This window comes from Pectinophora gossypiella, chromosome 22, assembly GCF_024362695.1.
Source record: "Pectinophora gossypiella chromosome 22, ilPecGoss1.1, whole genome shotgun sequence".
Lineage (NCBI taxonomy): Eukaryota > Metazoa > Arthropoda > Insecta > Lepidoptera > Gelechiidae > Pectinophora > Pectinophora gossypiella.
In genome coordinates this window covers 11,490,610-11,512,741 of record NC_065425.1, presented here as the reverse complement: position 1 = coordinate 11,512,741, position 22,132 = coordinate 11,490,610, and the positions used below count along the sequence as shown (strand labels likewise).

Here is a 22,132-nt window from a genome sequence, read left to right as displayed (position 1 = left end):
GCTTTTGTCAAGCTGAGACGAACGTGTTAACCATTATACCACCGGGTCCTCTTCCTGTCCATGCGAAATCGATTTAATTTTCTCTTAACGCTGTATACAGTGTGTTAGTGACATCGTAACGAATACTGAGGGGGATGATTTAGACCATGATTCTAAGTTGATATCAAGTAGAATTTTCCGTCGCAAAATTCATGACTTTTTTGTGTTATTTGTAATTATTTTCAGTTCCATTTCTTATGGAACACACGAACACACGTCAATTTTAAGCAGAAATCTAAAACAACCCTTTAGAAATTTACATCGGCCAATAACCCGACAGAGTTAAGTAGACAGCACGTCAAACGGATAACATACCAGCGAGATGCCTATTTTATTCGCGCGGGTTATTCATTCGTTTTAAAATTAACTTGGTGACAATCATCCGTCCCTTACTTTTCGGTGGATAAGAAAATGACGGGTATAACTTAAAATAAAATTAGGAGGTGTCTGCCGGAATCGGGGCCATTTTCTTCTCCGCCGAAAAGGAAAGGGACGGATGAATCAAGGCATCTCGCTGATATGGAACCCGTTTGACGTGTGCTGTCAACTTAATTCCGTCGGGTTATTGGCCAATGTAAAATTTTGAGTGGATTATTTTTTCTCCCTAAAATTAACGTGTGTTCTATAAGTTTAACACCTGGCGATTACCCGTCCCTTTCCTTTTCGACGGATAAGAAGATGACAGGTATAACTTGAAATATTAGATGGTGTGTTCTGGAATCGGCACCAATAGGTATACTTGTTATCTTATTTAAAATTATTAATTAGGAAAATCGTGGCCAACATAGTTATTTAAAATGTAGGTATAATAAAACATAAAAATACGTTAAAAACGATGTAGAACTTTTTATTAGAAACTAATTAATTAAGAATATATATTATTTTTTATATTAATGTTAATTTATTTTTATTTATTTATTTTTTTTAATGCTGCCAGCGTTTTGGGCGCTCTGCCTCAGTGCGGCGCGCTGGAGGAGATCTTCTATTTATAATAAGTTCGTATTGTTAATATTGTTATTTTTAGATCATTTATACATTAAGAATTAAAATTAAATGTAAAAAGTCATTAAGGATTTATTTTATATTATTTAATGTTTGATAAACTTTAGTTTAAGTTAAATAACCTATTTTATCGTTAGGTATTGTATGGAGTTAATTTTGGGGGATGGAAACTACATTATATTTTTGACTACTCTAAAAATAGTACCGTCCTTCACTTACGCTTTGTATAAGAAAGAGATAGCAAGTTTTTGAGTTGTCAAACTATAAATTTAGTTTTATCATCTTCATATTACGTATATTAAGATTTGACTCAATATTATTTCTTTCGGAATATTTATCATTATTTTAACTCTTGTTATTTGTACATATTATAACACTTTAGTCACGATAGCTCTGAAGGGAATAAATATAAATTCTAAAAGGAAAAAATATATACAGGGTGTTAGTGACATCGTAACGAAAACTTTGAGGAATGATTCAGGCCATAATTCTGAGTTGATATCAAGTGGAATTTTCCGTCGCAAAAGTATGGAACGGAAAATAATTTAAATAAGCTCTAAAATTTTCATGACTTCTCCGAAAGGAAATTCTACTTGATATCGACTCAGAATCATGGTCTGAATCATCCCCTTCAGTATTCGTTACAGTGTCACCAACACCCATACCTACTTGTATGGCTACTGTATGTACTTGTATGGGGTGTAAGTGACATCGTAACGAATACTGAGAGGGATGATTTAGCCGATTATTCTGAGTTAATATCAAGTGGAATTTTCCATCGCAAAACTATAGAATTGAAAATAATTAAAAAAAAACTAAAAAATAACATTCATTTTGCGACGGAAAATTCCACTTGATATTAACTCAGAATCATGGTCTGAATCATCCCTCTGAGTATTCGTTACGATATCACTAACACCCTATATATTAGTTATGTGATAAGATATTTTTTTAATTACAAAGAACGTGACCGATCCACAGATAATAAAACAAACTTCGCGTAACAAATGTCAAACGTTGATAATTTTGTCCGCTAGGTGCATTGGATACGTAAATGTGGCGCCACTAGCGACCATTTTATTATCTGTGGAGAGCGCGTGTTGCCAATATTAATATCACAACTGTTTTTAATTTCTTGAAACGAAACTCCAATAGCAGGGGGGATAAAATGGCCATATCGAAGCAAAGTATGTTAAATTAATGACAGGCTTAAAAGGCTACTAGGTCAGAGCCGTTACTCTTTCCAAAAAAAGAGAGACTTTCCAGGGTACATTCCACAAAGTCAATACAGATGGCGCTGTACAGTTTTTCCTTCGTTTAATCTTCTAATTTCATGGATAACAGACATATGCATCTTTCATCTTCGTTTTTAGGTACAAACTATGATCCTTTGTGTTACACCCACGCACAATTATACCTTCCATTCATTATTATTCTGATCAAAATAAAGAGAAGCAATATAGATAGCAACATAATTATATAGATAATGTGATCAAAATATCATACATACATACATAAACTCACGCCTATTTCCCACGGGGGTAAGCAGAGACTATAGAATTCCATTTGCTTCGATCCTGACACACTTCTCAAAATCAAAATATTAATCAACATTTTTTTATATTCTTCTGCCATTACATTGTATTTTGGAATAATTATGTACCCAAGTAACGAGAAATTAGGTAATTATCACGTTTAAACTGAACAACGGCATCTATATTCTTTCTGGTGAAAGTAACCTGGAAAGTCTCTCATTCATCTAAAACAGTAATATTGCTTTTTGACATCGATGTGGCCTTTTTATTGAGTTCGTATCCTTTTAACCCTTTCACGGGCAGACACCATGGGTCATTGATAGTTCATAATAGATAGTACACCTTGGAATCGGAACGTCATGTGACGTTCTGTCCTTGAAAGTGTTAATGAGGATTTTGATTGTCTGAAGTTGTTGGTATATGATGAGTTAACAAATTAATAGACAGATACAATAAAAATGCCTATTAACGTGTATTGGGGCTAAAGTAAGTATTTTGTAAAGCCAAAATTACTAAACAAATAAACAATAAATCAGGGATAAACGTGGGTTCATTCGAATTGTATGATAATTGGATTCAATTTTGCTTGGCTGTCAAATACTTAAACCCACGTTCGGTCACGAGCATTAATATGTATACACTTTGGTACCATGTCACATTTATTTTTTTGACAAATTGAACTGTAAGTCTTACTAAATGTCAAATATGTTAGTGCGACAGAGTCCTAAAGTGGGTACATTATATTGCTCATGACTGTTCATCCCTGGTTTATTTTTTATTTGTAAGTTGGTAAATGTTGCATGTTACTGTTGGCAGAGAAAGGGATTGACATTGTCGCGTCCTCTGTTTCACTCAAAGTGAGATAGCATTATGGAAAGGCACCAAGACAAAAAGACAAACCAGATTTTGACGTCAAAAATGTTGCGCTTACAGACATGAGTTTATGTAAGTGCAGTCATGAGTACTTTAGAACTCTGTCGTACTAAAATATTTCACATTTAGTGAGACTTACAGTTCAATTTGTAAAAAAAAAGTTAATGTGACATGGTACTAATTCTCAAGACTGTACTGTTTACACAAATCTCCTATTAAGCATTTCTGAAAACAGGGTAGAATTATTAGTTCACAACCAGTTTTTATATAATGCAATTACTTGATAGACTGAGTTATTTGGATGTTTGTCGATGAAATTAATATTCTATAAATGAAAATATTTACGGGGGAATGGGGAAGGGGATAACATATCTTATAATATCTACGGCGTCCAGGGGGTTAAAATGGCTGTGGCCTTTCCTTCGAAGCAATTCATCTAAGAAAGCAATATTGCTATTTGACATTTGTTTGCATTGCGCACTTTTATATGCGCAAATGTCAAATTGCAATATTGTTTTCTTAGATGAATTGCTTCGATGTGGGTATTTTAACCCCCGGCAGGTACACGGAGCGGTGAATAGAAATAAACATGAAAGCATTTTTGTGGCTCAAAACTGACGCAACAAAAATCGTACCGCGGAAGGTTCAAAATCATACCGTCAATCAAATAAGCATGAATATGCCACTATGGCCTTTATTGCTGTGGTATAAAGGTATAAAACGACACGCTCCTTTTGTCACTTACCGGTATGTCAACTTATTTACGAAACGGCGTAAGTAGCTAACAGACAAATAACTTATCTAGCCTAAAGTGTCCCACTGCTGGGCAAAGGCCTCCGAACACAGCCAAATAGCGACGTAAAATCAATAACATTAACGTGCTTTTTTAATTTTAGTGTACGATTATTTCCCTTCAGCCATGTTCGTAAGGGCCTGTTCGCACTAGCGATTTGTCCGGCGATTTCCAACGCAACGCGGTCGCCTCGCCGTGAAATCGCTGAAAAATCGCCGGACAAATCGCTAGTGTGATTAGGCCTTAATTGCATACTGCTGTTGACAGATAGAGATTGATATGTGACGTTCTCTTTCACTCAAACCGATATAGCACGTTAGTTTTGGCTACTGTGAGTGTGTTTTAGTGAGTTTTGGCGTCAATAAATCAACTGTAGCGAGTAAGAGACTGCTACCATGTTTATTTCCGATCACCAACACGGAGCAATAAGGCATAAGACCAACAAGGATCTTTTGGTACGCAGACGGTACTTTTGGTACACAGCCGGTACTTTTGGTACACAGCCGGTACTTTTGGTACAAAATCTGAGCGCTTTATAGAACGAAACCTCATTTCATGACTTTTTTTAGAAAATGCACACCAGCGCCAAGCCCCGTCGCACATGAAGCCTTAAACTGAAACGTCGCTCGACTCCTTCGGCTTTATGGAGTTGCTTACCCTTGCCGAGTCTGGAAAAATGTCTGGAAACCGCTAACTTGAGTTTCCTCGAGTGCGACGGCGCGGCGCTAAACGCTGCAAGATGCTTGTCTCTGCTCGTATAAGCCGGAACCTAAAAAAGGGGCAAACCCCCTTTTTTGGTGTCGGGGCTACATTCGTACGCCAACTTTCCTTTTTTTAAAGCTCTGTGGACTCTCGCTGTCTATTAACTTCCCCATTGAAATAATTCGCCGTGATAAAAAAAAAAACTTGTCTATTTTGCCAAAGAATCCGTGTCGAAGGGACATATAAATCAAAAATTGTTGTTTATACTTTTTAATGTTAAGCAATGTAAAACGAAAATGTTATTACGATTAAGAGAAATATTTTTATATTTAACTACACAATAAGTGCAATGTATTTTAAGACTACAAAAATATAGTAGTTTCTTTTATAAAAACAGTTTTTTTTTTAATTAAAATCATAATTTATTCGCTCGACTAGAGCAGTCTCGAAACTAACAAAAAACATTTCCTTTGAACTAAAAGTAAAATAATTGATAACTAAAATATAAAATAACAATAAAACAATTGTGCATAGTCAGTCACCATCTTAACATGTTGACAGTCCCCATTTTTGACTTCTTTAAGTCCCGCATATTACTTCAATTTTTATAGGTCCTGATAAAAATATACTCATTTCTTAGTGGCCCATTTATGGGTCACGGACGTCTGAAGCTAGTCCGTCATTTATTTATTTATTTCATTTCTTTTTTTTTTTTTGTCATGACCCGTAGGATGGATAACTTGACTGTCAACGTGTTAAAATACAATGTTACGTTGCTTGTATTTTTGGTTCTTTGCTTTGTAATTAACCTCAGTATCTTTTTTTATAGTTATATACTTATATTTCAAAGAGGGACTTTCCGGACTTCATTTCCCTAAATCAATATAAATGGCGCTGTCATAGAATAAGGAATAATACTACGTACTGGCGCTGTTCAGTTTTAAAGTAATAATTACTTATTTTCCCATTGCTTGAAGTACATAATTACTTATACAAAACATAATTTAATAGCACAGGCATATATAAAAATAATTATTGCTTGATATTTGGATCAGATACGTATAGAATCATTTTGCTACGTATAGGTATTTCTTCTCTTTATTTTGATCAGAATAATAATGGGTGGAAGATGTGTTGTGCCTGGGTGTAATAACAAGGGTCAACATTTATACCCGAAAACAATGATAAATGATGCATATATATCTAGTATTAAGTTAAACGGAGACAAATCTGTACAGCGCCATCTATAGCTTTTTTGGGGAACTTAGCCTGGAATGTCTCTCATAACAAATATGGCGCCCTAATGTGTCATCTATCACCATCGACATGTCATGTCGTTGAGTTATCTTTGTCATTTACTTTCTTCTGTCACACTTATGAATGTTACTTTTCATCAATTCATTGTTCAATTTGTTTTCATTTAAAATAACACAAATAAAACGAGTACCTGTTAAAAAAACTAGATAATAGGTCTAAATACCTTAATACGGATACTGAGGTCGCTAACCAATACATTCTGTTGCTTCAACAACTATTCTACACAAACATGTTTAAAACTACACAAGAAATACGTTCAAAACAAATCTAAATATTTTTATATTCGATTCCTAACGCCAGCTTCATTTCTAGAGAGTAATTCTCTTCTACTCTTTCAAATTTCTCGTCATCGATGACCTGTTCGACGCAGTCTTCAAATTCATCAACGTCTGTGGATATATCAGTCATTGCTACTGTATAATCTGTTGTGATGCTATCTGCATCATTTGCATCAACCGATTTAACTTCACCTTTAATAACAGCGTCTTCTTCTAAGTCTTCAGCATCTGTAGACTCAATCGTAGCATCTTCATGTTTATTATTACCATCTCCATGACTACCGTTACCACTCTTATTGTTATCGTCATCATTTTCGCGAATAACTTCCATGTTTTGTTGGGGATTGGCGTTGTCCTCTGTAAGAGTGTCTTCGAGAGAAGTATCGTGGCTAGGTACAAGTGTAGGGTCATTGTCGTTGTCATTTTCATTGTCTGATTCTGGGGGACTAACTGGCACGTAGTGGACGAACTCGCCCGCCCGCCATCTCTGTTCTGCCTCGTCCATATGGACTTCTAGTATGCGCGACACTTCTGGTAGCTGTGGGGTGTATATTTATGTAATATCATAACAACAGCATAAGCTCACGGCTATTGGGGTAGTCTGAGGTACATCCATTGTACTGAACTGAATGAATGCCCACCGAGCTTTCTGTTAGACCAACGTGATGATAGATGGTGGTTTATGTAATATCGGTGTTACTAATAGCTTGTACAGAACCGAAAAGATAATCTCATAACGTGGCCGGCTACTTATCGGGATAGTCCGATAGAATAGAATAGATGAAATAATAGATAAATAAAATTAATTTGGGAAAAGACAGACGAACATACCACTATCAAATTGAGAATGTTTCAAAGAAAAACCAGGTCAAGCCAAGAGTACTCGACCAGCGGGCATGAATGAAGATTTTGACGAATGGAAGCAGTGAAAGTAGTGAGTTATAATAAGTGGAATTCCTTAGTATCTGCCTATCCAATGGTAAACAGGCGTCGTATCATGTATATTTGTGTTGAAAGAGTTGTGGAAACTCACCGTATACTGATTCTCAAGCTGCCCAGCCATGTGTTCGATGATAGTGTTCGTGCGGTTGTCGATCTTGCCGGCGTGGCTGGTGATGACGTCATACTGCCGGTACAACTCTTGTTCCTCATAGCGAAGAGTTCGCTCTAAAATCTCTGAAGCTACTGACTGCTCGATCCTGGCGTTCTCTTGCATGTCCGAGTAGTTTACCCCTGAAATTTTTTGTCGATTCTGATTTGTAATTTCAAACAGCGAAAAATTTTAAGACAATTCAATCTGTTTTCCTAAAATGGAGATCCCAATAATATGTTCTACGGGACACACATAAGGGCATGATCGGTGTTGTGCCGTTCCTGTTGAACCTGAAGGAACCTGGGGGGTATAAAGGCCACATCAAAGCAATTCATCCAAAAAAGCCTCTGTAGTCCAGTGGTTGAGAGATGTGCTCACCATCCCGGAGGTCCCGGGGTTCGATTCCCGGTGGGGACAAATCACAAAAAACACTTTGTGATCCTTAGTTTGGTTAGGACATTACAGGCTGATCACCTGATTGTACAAAAAGTAAGAAGATCCGTGCTTCGGTAGGCACGTTAAGCCGTTGGTTTCGTTTACTACTTATGTAAGTAAGAAGTCGTTACATGAGTCATGTCAGAGGCCTAAGGCGGCTCAATAATAACCCTGACACCACCTGTTTTAGCCACGTAGTCGTAATGTGTTAGGCATGTAGGGTACTGCTGCATTATACAACTTTTGGTTCTCGCAAGATGCGAGGATGGCTGTTCACAATGCAGTGCTTGTCCCTACGCTGAAGTACGGTAGTGAATGTTGGGTATGGCAGGAGAAGCATGAAAGTAGGATCAATGCCGTAGAAATGAGGTCTTTGCGTAGCATCTGCGGTGTGAAGTTGAGTGATAGAGTGAGAAACAGTGTGATAAGACAGAGATGTGGTGTAAAAGACGATATAGTGACTAGGATTGAGAAGGGAATGTTAGGTTGGTTTGGACACGTAGAGCGGATGAAGGATAATAGGATTGCAAAAGCGGTATATAAAGCGAAAGTTGATGGTAGGGCTGGCAGAGGAAGACCGAGAAGGACTTATGATGACCAAATTGGAGATGTCCTTAGAAAAGGTTCAATACGGTCTACTCTGAACCGGCGTGCGTGTATGAAGCGATTGATGAATGTGGAGGAAGCAAGAGAAGTGTGTCAGGATCGAAGCAAATGGAATTCTATAGTCTCTGCTTACCCCGGTGGGAAATAGGCGTGAGTTTATGTATGTATGTATGTATGTGGTTCTAAATTCATTTTCGTAAGTAACAAAAAGTCAATACCCTGCGAAGGAAAGCGGTCATCCTGGTAAGAATTGATGGTGTCAATAATAGACTGTTTAGCCTCGTCCCGGTCCGTGCCGATCATCATTGTATCGTCATGAGAAGTTGTTGGAGCCGGTGGAGGGATGTTTCGCGGTACAGCTTCTGCAAGATTTATAGATTTTATAGATTCATTAATTTCAGCTGTTTTACCCACAATACTGCTGCCATTGGGTTTCTTATGACTCTAATTTTGTAGGCTTCCTACTTTTTAAATTTGACTTTCTACAACTTTATCTTCAATGAAGTTCTGTATTGTTTTATTAATCTTAGTATACTTAATAGAAATGTGAAGTGAATTAATGTAATTTCAAAATTTATTTTTGTGTATACAAATAAATGATTGTTTGTAATAATTTATGACGGTGACTAAAATAATAGAGTAATTGTAATAAATACCCAGGTACTTATAATAAGTTGTGAACTAAAATTACCTGTAGCGAACGTTATCAATTAAATTATCATTATCGAGGGAAACAAACAATCAAAGATCATAAAAATTGCAGCTAGATTTACACCAGGCAAACTATCTATAAAGCTACAAGTTAGTACTTATGTTTGAATAATTTACCCGGTTCTTTATACGATGCGAAAGACCCCCATTCTTCGTTCTCATCTTTACAAGCATGACCTTTCGAAGGCATTCGACCAGGTCTAACGTAACTATCTGATGATTTCTTAGGAGTGCTTGACACTTGAGCGCTCTTTCTTCTTTCCGGTCTTTGTGGAGTTTTTGGTTTGCAAGCTGTACCGGGGCGAACTCTCTTCGTAGTCCCTACTGCTTGCTGACTCTTTTCTTTAGAATCTTTCTCTTCAGCTTTCTTGCTATCTCCTTTATCTTTCTCTGGCTTCTTTTCCTTAACCTCATATTTTGGTTTGTCTTCTTTCTTCTTTGTTTCTAGTATTGTGGTGCTTTCATCATCAGACAATTCAGCATCGCTGCATATGTCTATGGAATCAGTGTCTCCAGACGATACTTTGATAAGACAAATGTGCAAATTAGTAACACGGCTGTTACTGAGAAAAGTGCCGTAATTATAAGCAAGTAAAGGTGAGTTGATTTATGTTTATAAAACAGTATCTTGTGATATTATTTTCTAAGCTTATGCTTATTCTAAATACCTACGCGGCGTACAGCATAGCGCATGAATCGCTTCATGGTGAAACGTGTCAATTGTGTCTATCTACGTGACATCTCTCCTATTCGAGATATACATACATACAATGGTGCTAATTCTTGTAGACAGCATCTAATTTTAATTTAAGCTATATCTGTCATTTTCTTATCTGCCGAAAAGGAAAGTATAATTACGAGGTGTCTGCAGAAATCAGGGCCAATAAATAGTCTAATTACGTCCCTCAGTTAGGCACAGACGTCCCATCAATCGACAGGAGGCGCTACTCTATTGCGGGTTGGTACTCTAAACGTTCTAGATATAACTAGTCCCGTTCAAACCTACGCAATGCATCGCAAGTACGTACGTGAGTCATCCACATTTTCATCCCCAATCTCATACTGCAACTCCTCAGGCTTCTGGTCCACGTACTGAAACAGCACTGCGCCGGGAACGTGCGTCAACTTTACCTTTTTCTCGTCTGAAAATGGTATCCCAATGTCAGCTAAAATCTTTTGAGTTTTGTTTTCAGTGACCTCTGGCAGGTCAATGTCATTGTTAATAATAATAGTCCCAACAACACTAAATTGTTAGAAGGCCTGTTGTTTTATTGTAATAATAGGTAATAGTAGTAATATAGGGGTACGTAAGCGGCAATAGATCTCCAATAGATGAACAAACCGAACCATCCTGTAATTGGAGTGGTTTTCCTTCAAATTGAAAAGTCAGATTCAGATAGCAGTCTTCTTCTCTCGTGTGGATGATTGTCAGAGCAATGACCGACCTCATCAACCCTGGAGTCAGGGTTACTATTCAGCCAAAACATGGCTCACCACGACTACACGACTACATACGTACAATAAGTAAATAGTAACCGATTGCTTAACGTGCGTGATGGCAGTTACTTTTGCAAAATCCAGTGCCTGTATAGTGTATATTTCTTTAGGTTGGGCAAGTGGACGCAGAAGTATATCACAAGCCTGAAAAAAAAATAACCAACCCTTACCAGGTTTGTCCCCAGCAGTTAGCTGACTGAGGGCGATCCTGTCAAAGGCATTGTCGTGTTGGAAAGTAGTGTACAGACTCTTTTCCTTCACCTCGTGTGCTGGCACTCTCTCTTCTGCTTTATAAAACTCTTCCATTGTCTTCTTGTGATATAGTTTCTGAAAACAGTGATTTTTAATTGCTACACCAAGTATTACATTGGCATTTTTGAAGTTGACGTCACTCCTGTCCATGATTTTACTATAAATAATGCTAAATAAAATACCCATGCTATGGCTACGAAAGGGGCGCTAACATCTAAATTTTGTAATATTCACAATTCTGCACCTGTTCCACCTTAGGCTGCAAGGTAGCACTTACCATTAGCTGAAATCTTGCTCTAACACGTGCTAAAATTATTCAAGCACCTACCATGGGATCAACAGCCGGTTCTCCCCTTGCAATCCTGGCTTGTCGTTCCTCTTGTTCTCTTTCCAGCTCAGCAAAGATTTCCAGGTCTTCAGCACTTGGTTCTAAGTCCAAATCCTCGTCATCATAAACTGCGTTCGGATCGTTCATTCGTTGCATGTAGTTGATCAGAGCAACGCCATCGCCTTCATGTCGAACTGAAACTCAAAAACCTCAGAAATTGTGATCGTCTGTCGATGACTGACCTCATCAACCCTGGTGCTATTAAGCCGCCCTGAACTGACATGGCTTAACTTCATCACCTCTATAGCATTTATCCCGTCTTTCTTACGGGATCCGCTTACCTATCCTTAAGATACAAACAGTTCATAATTATATTTACAGATGCGACTGCCAATCTGACATTTCAACCCGAAGGAGAAACCATCCCAAGTTAATTGGTGTACCCACGAAAAATCACTTACCGTTACCACGTGTGGTGACTTCGCTAATTTGACTACCAGAAGAACTTTGTTTGCATGCGTCTTCTTTGTTACTCTCTTTAGCCTCTTCTTTATTTGACTCCTTTTCTTTTTCTTTCACACTATCGCCTTCAGATGCTTTATTATTGTTTTCATTTTCAGTTTTCAGAGGAACTTCAGTTATAGGAACCTTAGTCAATTTTATTTCCTTTATTTGAATTTTCTTCAAAGGCTGTATTTTACGGTTGTCTTGCGGCTTCTTAATAGCTTTCGGTGGCGGCTTAAGGAATTCTGATTTATCTTGTTTCTGTTTTACACTTGCATCTTGACTTGGTGTGATTATTTGCTTTTTGTCATCTAACTGTTCAGGTTTGATTTCGTCTGTTCCAGTCTTATCTTCAGATTTATGTTCAGACAATATGTTACTGTTCTGATTAGTATCCGTATCTTTTGGATTATCGAATATAAGTTTCTTATCGTGGTCTATAACACGGCCTTCTTTCTCTTCTATCCCCGTTTGGGACTTAACTTCATTTGAAGGAATTTCTGATATAATCTCTTCTACCAACGGTATCTTTTCATCAATCATTTCTATCAATGGTTTTCTTTCTGCTTTAGGAGTTTCAGATCTTTCTTTATCTTTATCAGATTCGTCTGTGATTTCTGTTATGTGCATTTTGTCTCTAGATTTCTTTGATTCTGCAATTTTAAAATACCAGTTATTTATAGCATTTATATTTTTCGTTACGTATTATTTTTTACATAATTTTACCTTCCAATATCTTAGTAACTCTTTTCCTGCTATCAACATGTGGTTGCTGCGTGAATAATAAGTTGTTTACAGCTTGGAAATCATCAGTGAAGTTCCTGCAAAGATTTACGGGCTTATTATTTATTAAGAAAGCATATTCAATTATTTATTTAATATGTCTTGTTTTATAAATTTTGTACCTGTGTTAACATGCTTAAATTTGATAGATTTAAGTTTGATAGACCATTTTTTGAATTGTACAACTTTTCGAATGAAAAAATACTACTTTGCTCTACAATGTTTAAAGTCCCCGCGATACTGGGTATGAATAAACAATAATGTGGGGGTGTGGGGTCCTCCAGTAATTGATTTAGATTTAATGAAATATTCTTATTCTTATGGGAACCTAACATCAACAGTACCAAACAGTTAAATCACGTCCTTACCTGGCACTACTAGTGTTAGGCTTCACATTCCCTCTATAGCCATACCAGTAGTCATCCGCAGGAGCTGGTACCTCTGCTGGATGCGGCATTTCATCTTTGATCTCCTGAATCAAATGTTTGCCACGCTCTATCTGAGACCACTCTATCTTACTGGTTTCTGGACCTGTCGGATTATGGGCCAAAGAATCTTATACTGAAGATGTATAAGGAAAAAATAAATTGTAAGAACAGTAACATACAATAGAGATTGGAAAATATGTCAATTTAGTGCCAGTTAAAACGATCCAATACAATAATCGGAGTCAAGCAAAACACTTCGAAACTAAATGTTGCCAAAATCTCTAGGGTGGTACAAAATGTAGGTTTCAGATAGGGAGACTAATGAATGATCAGTGACAAGGTAATCTACTAGAAAATGGAAAAGTTCAGCGGCTCCAATATGAAACACTGAATCGTCATGGCATTTAAACAAATGGCATAACCGTTTATTCTGAAAGGCCCGAGTTATACCTACCTTCTTCGTCTTCACTATCCTCACTGGAGCTACTGCCTTCACTAGAGCTAGAAAATTCAGACCCCGTCAGCATATCAACGGGAACACCTTCTTTCACCTCTACTTTTTCTGGCCCAAACTTCTCCTCTAAAGTAGATGGTCCTTCAATTTCAGTGCGCGATGCCGTTTCGGGTTCTTCCTTTTTGACATCTGTGGTCTCTGTTTGCTCTGTGCTTTCGACTTTATCTTTTGTTTCTTTTTTATCTTTGCTTTCTTCCGATCCGTCTTTTTCTTCTTCCTGATTTTAATTAATTCTTGATTTAAATATATTATCTTTTACTTTATAGTATTTTTACAAGTACGTTTTACTGGGATATAAGCCTGGAGGTGTAAAAAGGCCACATGGACGCAATTCATTTACAGAGCAATAATGAAATATGACATTTGCGGCATTTGCGCATATAAAAGTGCGCAATGCCAACAAGTGTCAAACAACAATTTTGCTTTTTTAGATGTATTACTACAAAATTAGACCCCTGATCTCATATATAGGTACCTTCGGAGGCAGTCCAAGTTTCTCCCTCTCCTCCTTCTCGCGAGCCTCTCGTACTGCCTTGTTCTTGTCGCGCATGTTGATCAGGTAGCGCACGCTCGCGTTCACCTTCTCCTGGTCTCTGGCTATCCAGCTGGTATGGGACAGCAATTCAGTGGTAAATATTCAATCTAACTTTAAACCCAGATGATGAACTATTTTCGAAGAGACGTTTAGTAACCTAATTCACAATATTACATATTCACTTGAAGTACTTACAAAATGCTGTACAGTCCACCCACCATCAGGACAAATAGATCTCTAATGTCTGACAACGCATCTTCGTCAGGTACTCTTTGAATACATTTCCAATTGGCGAATACCACGGTGCACTTTATTTTCGATAGATAGATATATGCCATATATGATACAACGAATATGACATACCGTCTTCGTTCAGCGATCTCTTCCTGCACGCCGCCTCTCTGCCAGGCCTCGGCGCAGGCTCTGTCGCGGGGGAACACAGGCCGGTTGTCCAAATTGAGTAGCTCCTTCAGTCGAAGTGTTAAAGTCTTGCGATAAGCTGGAATTTGGCGGACAACTGGGTTCCCGGTTAGCACCAACACTAACAGGATAAGCAAGGATAGAATTAGAATGTGGATAAAACTTGGGTTGTAGTGAAACACAAGAAGTTCTAGATGCTTAAACATCAAAAATTAGATACCTTTCAGCAAGTTCATGTCGGCCAATACGTCGACTATCAGCGGATCATCCAAACGGTTGTAAGATAGATCCAAAACTGATAGATTCATGGCATATTTCAACTGCTCTAGGTCATCTGAAAATTACAGTAGGTACCTATGTAAAGATTTTAAAATGGTAAAAGGAAAATCCTTATTGACTCAAAATAATATCGGCGCGTAGCCCGAACAGCTAGAACTAGAAAGCTGATTAACAAAGCTTTTTAATGTAATAAAAACACTGAAATTGTGCAAAAGTATCTAGCTCTTAGATCCACACCAACAAATCTAGCATAATACTTAATCTATGACTTACCGACAGATGACAGCATGTTGTGAGCTATGCTCAAAGTATGCAAATCAGGGACTTGACTGAGATTCTCAATCTTCGATATGAAGTTGTGGTCCAAATTCAACGTGTCCAGCTGCGGACAACCCTCCATACCTTCGATCTTCTTCAACACGTTGTAGTGAAGGTACAAACATTTCAATTCAGAAAGCGTATCGAGGCCCTCCATCTTCTGTATTCCATTGTTTTCGAGAAAGATGCATTTGAGACCTGTGTATTCTTCGAGGTTTTCGATTTTCGAGAAACCCTATAATAAGGCCAAATTCAGAGACAGAACGAATCAGTTACCAAAATATTAAAATGTCGAGAGGTTAGTCAAAACTAAATAGTTATTCGCAATCGATAATACTCATACCTTTCCGCATAACCTGATTATTGTAAATAATTAAATAGATATAGATACCTTGAAGTGAAGATACAGTATATCGTTAAGATGAGGAGTGCAGTATAACTTATGTTGCCTGCAGTGATTCTTTATAAATTCTTTCGTCATCTTCGGCGTCCTATTCATTTCTTCCATCTCCCTCTCCAGTTTTATCTGAAACTCTCTCTGTCTCAATCTTTCTTTTTCTGCCTCTTGTTTCTTCTTCTCAACTTCTTCCCTCTCTCGATTTTGGGCTAAAATTTCTGCCAAAAACAAAATCATTTCTATTAATGTGACAGAATGTACAAATGTAAAAATCCTAGATCATAAAACACAACCGTTCATCGTCCAACAAATACGTAATAAAATGTACATTACCGTTGATATCTCCTTCAGTCGGTGGTACAGAAGTTATTAGAGGAATCTGACTTTCCAACTCCTTGTGTTTTGCGTCTTCAGTAACTCTAACATAATCTCCCTGCGCTCTAGTATCCTCCGTGCTAGTAATCTCTGCAATATTATTTTTATTATCCAACGATTTTTGCTTGGCCTCCTCACGTCTCAACAAATTATTTGCCAATCTCAACACTTCTTTATTATCTTTCATCTTGTCTTTTATATCGTAAAGCAAATTATCAATACGCTTGCTTCTGTCCCTTTCTTGTTTCTTATAGTCTTCTACTTTTTTGTTAGTCATCGTCTCTTTGAATGAATCCAAATCTATGTCCCAAAGTTCCTTACGACGTTTCTCTCCCTCTTGGTTTAATGTAGATGTTATCGGTGCTGGTTCCTTTTCTTCCACCTTTTTCTCTATTTTTGTAGCTGGCAAATCGTCAACTTTGGGGAGAGTTTTTGTTGGATGTAAAATCTCGTGAGACCTATGCATTATCTCATCAACTTCTTTTATAAACTGGTTGCATTCTTTATTTCTCATTTCGTATCTCTCTTTACTTTTGTTGATACGTTCTTCATGACATTTTATTTCAGCGTTCAGTTGGGAAATAGCAGCATGAATGTCGTCAAGGTCGCCAACGGGTTTCACCTCATTTGTTTCAATTGTTTTTGTTTCGTCATCATTAGTTATTTTCGTAATTGCTCCTGTATCCTTGTTTTCCTCAGTGTCATCAGTAGCTCGATCTTTATTTAAAATATCCCCTTCCTCCTTAAGTTTTTGATACGCTAAGTTAGATTTTCTAGAATTTTCCAAAGCTGTATTTACATCGTTAAGTAATTCATTCATACTATTCAATTTGTTTGTAATATCTTCGCGAATTAAGGTGCTAAGATTATCAGCTCCCTCGACAATATTGCGTGCGAGGTTTTTCATCTCTTTGAACTCCATATCTCTGTTTTCTTGCTTTTCGCCATCTGTTTCATCAAAAATAGTTTCGAGGGCGGTATGCAATGTCTGTTCCATTTTTTCATCAAATTTAACTTTTGACCTTTTTTGCTGAGTTTCTTGATTTTCAGCTTCAGAATTTTCATGTTTATTCTCAATTATGTTACTACTTAAGCTTTCCGCTTCTTTCTTAATATTTTCGCTCTCGCATTTTTGCTTATTTTTATCAGCCGTGTCATTGACAGAACCTGGAAAAGTATTCAGAACACTGTTAATTTCTTTTAGTGCTTGTTCGGTGTCTTGCAGCCTTATCTCGAAGGTTTTAGGTAATATTTCGTCCATATTGTGGACAATATTATCGTCATTTCCACCTTTCTTTTCTACTTCCTTTTTCTTGCCACGTGCAACTGTATCGGGAGTTAATGGGTTGTTTATTGCGTCATTAATTGCAAAAGTCTCTTTAACCTCTTCAATAGTAGATTTTCTCCTTTCAGGTCGGATTACTTGTACTGATGATCCTTTCAAAATTGGATCTTTCTGTATTTCAAGTACGCTATCTTTAACTTTAGAGGCTTTCCCCACTTCTGTGTCTTCATATCTATCAGCAAATTTCAGAAGCATATCTTGAGTTTCTTTGTACCTCGTTTCGTACGACTTATTTGTGTATTTGCGGACTTCTTTTTCAATTGCTTCGAACTCCTCGTCTTCACTACTTGAACTTTCCCTTTTCTCTCCCTCTTTTGCTTTTGGAAGCGGCTGAGCGCATTTAGCTTTATAATCCGTGACACAATTCATCAACGATTGCATGTTTTCGTAATTTATTTTATTGATTTTCTCAGCATCACCGTCAGCAGATGCTATCTCATCTCTCATATCCTTGAATTCTTTCAAATGAATCTCGTCTAGAGGGACCGCGACATTCTTGCACCTACCCTCAGAATGCGTCATTATTTGTATTTGGCGCGCTTTCTCCGCTATTATCGGATTGTCTTTCAACATTTCCTTTACCTCATCCATAGTTAAAGGCTTCGAGTGCTCGCCAACGTTAGTAAATGGTTGTCCAGTCATTACTTCATATTCAGATTTCACTTCTCCCGGACCAGAAGCCGAAATGTAAGGACGGGGCTCGGCTTTAAGTGGTCGGAGTTCATTTTCGATTGCCCTGTCTATTACTTCCTTAGGTAGTTTCGCATCCTGGAAAAATATCTCCAACTCTTTTCTTTTCTTTTCAATATACACTGCGTCGCCTATTACTTCCTGAGAAACTTTAGGCGCTTCCATCTTGGAAGATTTTCTCAAAACCAAGTATTTTGTATTTATTATTTTGTTATCATTAGTCAACTTGACACAAATAACGAAACTGCATGATTACAAATTTCCATGGATACCGATTTTTGAGCATTTTGTTGGATCGAAGTTTGAATTCTGACTTTCAAACACTGACTTTCTTTCAAAAAATAGGCGGCTTCACTTTCAACATACTATTGCTTCGGTAATAATATTATGAATGAACATTGAAATATACCTAATAATAAAGAAACAGTTTTATTTACTAGTCTATAATTTTCAAGTAATTGATGTAGTTCATAGAGTTCATAATAAAAAATAAAAACCATTTGCTGAAAATACCTGTGTAAAACGAAACGGATTTACTGAGTTTATTCAAAAACTAAAATCTTAGTATTCGAAGATTTAATAATTATTTTATTCCGAAAAATATACATTCTAAACAGGAGAAAATAATCTATTATCTTCCAAGAAATATCTCCTAATACTAACTAGATATGCCAAGTTGTTTTCAATCCTTTCTAATGGTACAAAGTAAAATTAAAAATTGTATAGGTGCAATAGAATACCATGTTCAGAACGGAAATGTCATTTTTTGGTGCGTTTTTTTGTGCTAAAGATTATAAAAAGCAGAATAAACCAATATTTTATAGAACACTGTTCAATTCGCTCTTATTTCTTAATACCAAAATATTACAAATAGAACACAACAAATGAAATATCCTTTGTGATTTTCACATAAACAAATGTTGATTTCCTTCTAATTCTCGTTAATTAATTGTTAATTATTTGTTTTGTTACATACTTCTTTATGTATATATTTAGTTTATACCATCAAAATGACTGATGAACGTAATTTTCGGTCGTCATATTATGAAAAAGTGGGGTGCCGGGGCGTCGAAGAGAAGAAATCATTAGAGATTCTCATGAAGGAGAAACCATGGGATAAAGTGAAATTAAAGCAGTTTTGCCTGCGTTTTACTGTTCCCGCTGCGTATAGGAACTTAGTATGGAAAGTACTGCTCGGTAAGTCTACAAAACCTTTAATATCGACAATGGGAAATATCGGGATATACCTACTTTGGAAACGATCTGCAGATCGCTACTCCTGATCTGTCGTTTACTTATAATTGGTTTACTGCCTATTTATAAATACCTACTTTTGCAGACTCATTTTGATGACAACTCACACAGTAATCTCCATCAGGGTTTAAAGATCTATAAGTAGTCAGAAACGACAATTGCTGCTACTCATTGTCTAAAGTTCATTATTTAGATCAATATCAAGTATACAAACCCCTAATAAAAATATTCATTAAGTATATTTGATATGGTCTCATTTAAAATAGTTCATTTTCATTACTTCTTGAAAATCGAGTTCAGAATTCTTATTGAAAATCGAGTTTCTATTTTAGTTCTAACTTAGTATTCTTATTTTTAAAGGGCTTATGCTGAAACAGCCTATAAGACTTCTCCAACCTAATATTGTGGCCGTGCCTCCAGCTCAAAACTCCTTCAGACCACACAGACAATCACCTTTACTCTATTTTCCCCAGACATTCTTCCAGTATATCCGGACTCACATCAATTCGTAATGGAGCAACGTTCCGGTCAATACCAGGACCTATTGTATGCGGTTAAGATGTTAGAGCTCATTGACGAGGAAGCTCCTCTCAGCCAGACACTACTGCAGATGTGGTTACTGGAGACTGAGCAGTTGAAACCACCGGTCTTCCCGGAAACTAACTTTAATGTAAGGGAACTAGAGATATTTTTTGGATTAATATGTTGGAATCGTCTGTCCCTTTCTTTTTCGGCAGATAAGAAAATGATGGGAATTACTTGAAATAAAATTACGATGTGTCTGCAGGAATTGGGGTCAAGTTCAAAATAAAAAAGTAAATAAATAATCTAACGTGTGTTAAATCAATAAAAATGCATGCAACAGTAATGTGGGGGAAGTTTAAATCATTCCATCATTTTATAGTTTTTAAAAGCTAAGAATCATCATACTATTCCTATTTTTAATAAAAAAAATCCTATATTTGATGGAGTATTGAACACCTAAAGTTAAACTTGTAGTACTGTGAAAATTTCAAAATAATAAACATCTTACTCTCCTTTATGTCACTCAGTTGGATAATAAAGTTACTATACTGAAGAGTCTGTCTCCTTAAAAAGATTACTAAATACCCTTGATCCTATAATAATATAGCCTTGAGCTTGGTTATTTTTTTTTAGATTACAATAAATCAATTTAATTGTTTATTTTTAATAAAATATGGCTGTTATAGGACTTAGTTATCTTTTTAAGCTGTAAATTTATAATCTTTTATCCATTCCAGTCAGCAGATACGTTCCTGCCGATAGCAGAAACGTTACTAGAGTTATACGCAGATGAAGTGGATGTATATTGGCTGTGTAAAAGTTTGACGGAGGTCGTACGGAATATGCAACGAGACCTTTGCAAACTGAAGGAGGCGTTCCTTACCATGCTGGAGAAAGAAGACGCTGACGTTTATATGTGAGTTAACTTTTCCTATCCCACAGCTGAAGAAAGGCATCCCCTCTTGTCTTCCAATTTTTTATACAGCTTACTTACCTACACAGGTGAACAGATGTGGGATGAATGGGTTTTTTGTGTTATATGTTTTGTCTCGGTTTATACATAAATTATCGAAGTACACTTCTCTTTAAAAATACGAAATACCTCGCTAGTTTAAGTTAATTATTAAATATGTACAGGAATAAAATGTATAAATGTAATTTTACGGTTTTAATTCATAATAAAATTCAAATTTAAAATTTAATTAAACTTTTTTTGATGAGAAAAGAAAAGAAATGAAAATATAATCAAGTTTATGTTTCGTTTGATATGGCACGACGTTATAAGCATATATGTATAAGCAGAGGCCTGATAATAGAAATTATGTCAGAATTTATTATTACTGGGTGTTTATTTTTGTTACAGTCATCTATCAGAGGTCAATGCATTAGATGTTCTTCCACTCACAAAGTGGTTCAACTGTTGTTTTGCTGGAGTACTAGATGATACCTCGCTTGCTAAGTAAGATCTTAATGAATTACTGTAATCAATTCCAAACATTTATTCAGAAATAGTAACTTAATTCTCACAATTTCAGGATTTGGGATAAAGTGTGCAGTGGTGCTCCGAAAATATTGTCATTTGTAGCCGTAATGCTAGTCATTACTTTACGGCGAAACATATTGAAAGCGAATAATGCTGAGGAAGTGCTCAAATGTGTATCAGAGGTATTTTTTGAAATTATGTATGAACTTACCAAGAGGCTTTATATTTGATTTCTTTTGCTTCAATTTGACAGTTGTCGAATTAAAAAGTATACAGTTCGATGTTGCTAATTTTCAAAACTATGTGAATGTAGTAGATTTATAAAATGCACATTTTTTACCGTATCAGTCCTAAACATACAAACTAATATTTTTTTTTTCAGATACCGGAACAATGCGAAGAGGTCGTTGCTAACAAAGCTATCGAATTATGGCAGTACTACGGCGCACAACCACAAAATGATCAAATCAAGAAATGATGTATGACCTTCTAATGAGTTTTAAGCTCATTAGAAGTAAAACGGTGGCAATATTTGATGTGATGAGTGCTGTAACACAGACACTGGAAATGAATTGGACAAAAGTAGTACGTCTTTCAAAATTATTAAAGTGAATTTGGTGCAAAGTTTATTCAAATTTAGTAGGGCTTTAAAAATATACTAAATTATATTACGGGCAAAGCAGTGTCTGAAATTGCTATCAATTGTTGTAGTTCTTGTTAGAACGTAGGCGGATTTATGTATGTAAAGATAAAATATGAACTTATTGCAGTATGAAATGTTTTTCAAAATAAATGTTTTAATACCATTAATTTGTTTTAAT

The 22,132-nt window shown here is 36.4% G+C and overlaps 3 protein-coding genes across 4 annotated transcripts in view; 2 read left to right on the top strand and 1 right to left on the bottom strand.

The window, feature by feature from the left end:
* Nucleotides 1–11,869, top strand: part of LOC126377058 (nuclear hormone receptor HR96) — a 36,983-nt gene extending 25,114 nt beyond the window's left edge. Inside the window, exon 9 of one of the 2 annotated variants that reach the window (XM_050024687.1) lies at nt 11,843–11,869. The gene's annotated coding sequence lies outside the window, so the exon portion shown is untranslated. Of the gene's footprint in view, nt 1–976; nt 5,339–11,842 lie in introns of those variants that run through there. The other variant, XM_050024686.1, reaches the window with a different exon arrangement.
* LOC126376975 (uncharacterized) lies at nt 5,428–18,214 on the bottom strand. Its single transcript, XM_050024530.1, has 18 exons — nt 17,101–18,214; nt 15,973–17,028; nt 15,634–15,836; nt 15,198–15,477; nt 14,866–14,979; nt 14,589–14,766; nt 14,166–14,295; nt 13,631–13,907; nt 13,117–13,279; nt 12,692–12,786; nt 11,923–12,618; nt 11,462–11,655; nt 11,052–11,208; nt 10,413–10,526; nt 9,502–9,906; nt 8,892–9,035; nt 7,573–7,772; nt 5,428–7,077 (listed from the first exon to the last, which is right to left on the bottom strand). Exons 1-18 carry the CDS (start codon nt 18,212–18,214, stop codon nt 6,529–6,531), a joined length of 6,069 nt encoding a protein of 2,022 aa, XP_049880487.1. The 3' UTR covers nt 5,428–6,528.
* A 705-nt stretch (nt 18,215–18,919) lies between these two features.
* Nucleotides 18,920–22,117, top strand: LOC126377174 (TBC1 domain family member 7). Its single transcript, XM_050024866.1, has 6 exons — nt 18,920–19,246; nt 19,777–19,973; nt 20,566–20,744; nt 21,192–21,287; nt 21,364–21,493; nt 21,694–22,117. Exons 1-6 carry the CDS (start codon nt 19,060–19,062, stop codon nt 21,787–21,789), a joined length of 885 nt encoding a protein of 294 aa, XP_049880823.1. The 5' UTR covers nt 18,920–19,059; the 3' UTR covers nt 21,790–22,117.
* Nucleotides 22,118–22,132: the final 15 nt, after the last annotated feature.